This window comes from Temnothorax curvispinosus, unplaced genomic scaffold (assembly GCF_003070985.1).
Source record: "Temnothorax curvispinosus isolate PA1 unplaced genomic scaffold, ASM307098v1 QBEX01013633.1, whole genome shotgun sequence".
Taxonomy (NCBI): Eukaryota; Metazoa; Arthropoda; class Insecta; order Hymenoptera; family Formicidae; genus Temnothorax; species Temnothorax curvispinosus.
The window spans coordinates 1-3,958 of record NW_020223413.1 but is presented as its reverse complement, the minus strand read 5'-3'; the positions used below and the strand labels follow the sequence as shown (position 1 = coordinate 3,958).

At 44.7% G+C, this 3,958-nt stretch overlaps 2 protein-coding genes across 3 annotated transcripts; both read right to left on the bottom strand.

Moving 5' to 3' along the window:
• Positions 1-555: 555 nt before the first annotated feature.
• Positions 556-3,942, bottom strand: LOC112463769. Its single transcript, XM_025030328.1, has 2 exons — positions 3,135-3,942; positions 556-1,302 (listed from the first exon to the last, which is right to left on the bottom strand). Exons 1-2 carry the CDS (start codon positions 3,487-3,489, stop codon positions 578-580), a joined length of 1,080 nt encoding a protein of 359 aa, XP_024886096.1. The 5' UTR covers positions 3,490-3,942; the 3' UTR covers positions 556-577.
• Positions 1,857-3,065, bottom strand: LOC112463770. Of its 2 annotated transcripts, none has more exons than XM_025030329.1 (2): positions 2,781-3,065; positions 1,857-2,697 (listed from the first exon to the last, which is right to left on the bottom strand). In XM_025030329.1, the coding sequence occupies exons 1-2, from the start codon at positions 2,971-2,973 to the stop codon at positions 1,958-1,960; spliced, it is 933 nt and encodes a 310-aa protein (XP_024886097.1). In that variant the 5' UTR covers positions 2,974-3,065; the 3' UTR covers positions 1,857-1,957. The 2 variants fall into 2 exon arrangements, with proteins under 2 accessions (XP_024886097.1, XP_024886098.1); XM_025030330.1 differs by having other exon boundaries at positions 1,857-2,693; positions 2,781-3,062.
• Positions 3,943-3,958: the final 16 nt, after the last annotated feature.

The window sequence follows — 3,958 nt, the reverse complement described above, 5'->3', positions numbered from 1 at the left end:
AAGAGCTAGTGTGATAAGTCGAATTTGACTCAACAATGTTGAGCGACAATTGGGAGACTATGTCTCTGAGGTGATTGGATTCGTATGACGAGGAGAGGAGATTGGAGTTTAGATCGCCTGAGATGATAATATTCTTATAACTATGCATTGCCGAAGTGAGAGCATCCACATACCTGCCGAAATTTCTTCCTCGCGGTCTGCGGTACATCGAGGTGAACAGAAGAGGCTCGTAAGCATCACCACGAACATCGAGTAGAAGAAATTCGGGCTCGTTGGAGAAGGACGAAGGCGACGATGCCAACACGCGAGCGCGCAGCGAGTCATGGATGAAGCAAGCAACACCTCCTCCCTCCCTGCCCTCCCTGTCGACTCGTAACAGACAGTAACCTGGGATACGAACTAAGTCGTCAGAGATATGAGAGTGTAACCAGGTTTCAGAGATCGAGATTATGTGAAAAAAGTTTGACCTTAAAAGAACGCGGATTGACTCGATATGGGCAGGGAGGGAGCAGGCATTGAAGCACGCAATCCGGAGATGACCACGCGAGGCAGGAGGAACCACAGCTCCCGTCGAGAGTCACTGGAGCCTATCAAGATCAGCCTCGGAGGCGATAGGAATCGGTGGCTGGCCACGGTCCTTGCGGACGAAAACACGCCCGTCGCTGCTCCACACGTGCCCGAACGACAGCTGCTTCGCCCCGACTTGCGCTTGGCGCAATAACTTGTAAGTGTGACTCGGGAGCAATTCATTTATATAAATGTTGCCAGGTCTGCTAGTTGAGAAAACGTCGCTAACAGGGAGTCGGCGCCTAACGCGCATGACCTTGATAATGTGGTCACGAATCTCACGCGACTTGAGCGCGACAATGATCGGTTTGCGCCGATCCCGAACGTCCGCACGATCGACGGCAGGGGCGGACGCGGACGCGGACGCAGCATCATGATCCGACGACGCAACACGCGTCGCAACATCACGTGTCTCGAGAACGTCGGAGACAAGCTGAGGGATTCCCAGCGCACGAAAAACACACTCAACGAGCTCACAAGATGACTCGGTAACAGAAGATGGGATGCCAGAGATTATTAAATCCGACGTTCGAGGGACACGCAATGCTGCAGACAGATCCCTCTCAGTATCCTCGCGGGCACACGGGACAAGCTGAGCGGCCTTTAAAGCCTGCACGTCGCGCGCCAGAGCAGAACTCTCTTGCTCAAGCTTGTCAATGCGCTGCGTGTTAAGAGCGACGGTGTCCGCAATGAGACCGAGCCTATTCAATTTATCGTTGATCTCCTTGTTTGTACCATGGTAGAAATACAAGGGTATGCTCTTGCGCATATTTCCGAACCCAGCCAATCAGCGACTTGGTCAAGCTTACGTCACACTGAGCGGCACATTTAAGCAGCGAATCTATAATAGTCATTTATAAAAGCATTTTGAGCGGACAATATGTGAATACAAAATAATGTTGATCATTTATGTGAGAGAAAATTCTGTTTTATAAATAAATAAATATATATGAACAAAAATATATAAATATAAAAAACGCACGTGACATACGGATAAACGCTCATCGTTTCCCGAATTTGTCTCTCGTTGTAGATGTTAGAAACGTTATTGTTATTTGACGAATTTTATAATTATTTTATGTGGATTTGTCTAAATATATGATATTACAGAAAATATTATTATTATTAAGAAAAAAAGAATTGTGTGCATTGAATAAAAATCATTGCGACGTACGGAAAAATTTCACATAAAACGAGATTTTAATTTCCAGTCATTTATTATTAAAATTCTGCGAATTATTAGTTTTAATCAAAACTGGTCGGAAAACGATTGGAAAAGAATTGTCAGCTGAGACGCAAAACAAAAATATATTGTGGCGTACGACATAAAGAACTATATATGCAGAGGAAAGATGCAGATAAAAGATCAAATAACAATAAATGCAAATATTTAATATACAGGTTTTTTATTAGTAAATTTTGACATCTTTCTTCTTTTTTGCCTGTGATTTGCGCTTGCAATCGCTCGGTTCATTTCGCGCAGCCTAATATATGTCCTAGTCCTAATGAGGCATAGTAATGCCTCTCTCGGTATTTTAATTTTCAATTGTGGTTCTATTATTTTTGCTAAGTTTTGAAATATAAGATTTTCTTTATTCAAACTGGATCCGTGATATTTAGCAAACTCAATATTCATTATACGAGCACATTGTAATAATTTGTCACTCGGATACATACATTTTCCTCGCGAAATAACTTGCAGCCAATCTTGGTCACCCGTTGTTTCCAATTGGCGCGTTTCAATACCTAATGTTTTATCTGTGCTTTTAAATCTAAATGCTACGTATCCGGCTATATATTTTGCTTTATATTTTGCTGGTGTCTGTTCTTCTGTACTGGACGATGCTGCTGTCTGTTCTTCTGTACTGGACGATGCTGGTGTCTGTTCTTCTATACTGGACGATGCTGGTGTCTGTTCAACATCCATCGAAACTTCATTTGATACAGGCAAAGGCATTGTTTCAGCTAACACATTTTCGTTTGATGTTAGTGGAGGTACTGCATGGAGATGCAACGTCGGGATAGCATCAGGATGTATCTTCCTAGTTCGTATAGGTGAATAACCTAGTAGATGTTCTCGTAAGGGCTTCGTAAAAGCTTCATCAGCAAAATGCTTCGAACATATCCTAGCTGAAGCAAACAAGGTTTAAGATTCTTAAATATATGCTTATAATAATAAACAAGAGAAATCTGTGGTACATTACAGTACATACCATTTTTTGGTAAAATATTTTCTTTTCCGCATGCTTGACGCCACTTATTATACAGTGCTGGATCCTTTGGGAAGGAAAAATATTTTATTTTATTTCCTTCGATCTTTCTGGTCTTTGCCAGATAGTTCCCACACCCTTTCACATTACACGTCATTGCGTACACTGTAATAATCACAAACGAATTACTCGACATAAACAGCGAACCGAGCGAACGCAGCCATTGCGAATCACCGAGTACATCCGATTCATTCCGATGCTACACGAATATGACGTAAGCTTGACCAAAAGTGGTGGGAATGCGCAGTGGTCTGACACGGTATGAGCATACCCTTGTATTTCTACCATGGTTTGTACGACGCTGCTCCTCGACGAAGGCAGAGAGTTTAGCATCCGAATCCCGTAATTGTTCACACAGTTTCCGGAACATGACATCAATCGAGGCGTGATCATGAGATTGCACCCGAGCCTGTACCTGAGTCTGCATCGGAGCACATGATGATCCACCCGAAAAATCGAAAGCGTGCACATCAATGGCCGGTGAAGGAGGGGCGCCGAGCGAAGCCGACAGTGCTCTGCAGCAAGTATCCGCATACTTGGTTGCAGCGTGGGCCTTGATGCAGCCGGGATGAAACACCCGCTTGCACACCAAGCACTCGAGCACCTGGTTGGCGATCGACTTTTTGCACTTGACACATGTACGCGATTCCATGTTCGACACACGAGTGGCCCAAGTTACACGACGCGACTATGTAGACAGCCCAAGTTACGCGACGTGACTAAGCAGTTGACTGACATGGACCCGAGCACACTGTGTATGAGACAGCTCGAAGTCCCAATATCGATCGTCGAACGTCGATATCGACTCCAACTCGACGGCACGCCAGAACAGCAGGTGTAGGAAAGTACAGATCAAGCGGCAGGCGCATGCGCAGAAAAGGACAGCATCCTCCAGGGAATGATTCTCAGAAATAATAGCGCAATAATGAGAACATTCGTCATGCAAATACCAGGAATCGGCGATAGCCCGATGCGTGCTAATAACAGCACGTGACGAGCAACAAAAGACTTGCAAGAACCTGCAACTAAAAAGCCCGAAGGCGGCTTGCGGCAGAAAAAATATGCACTTAAGACAGGAGCAACACAACGGACGTGCACACACCGTACTCACCAGAGAGAGA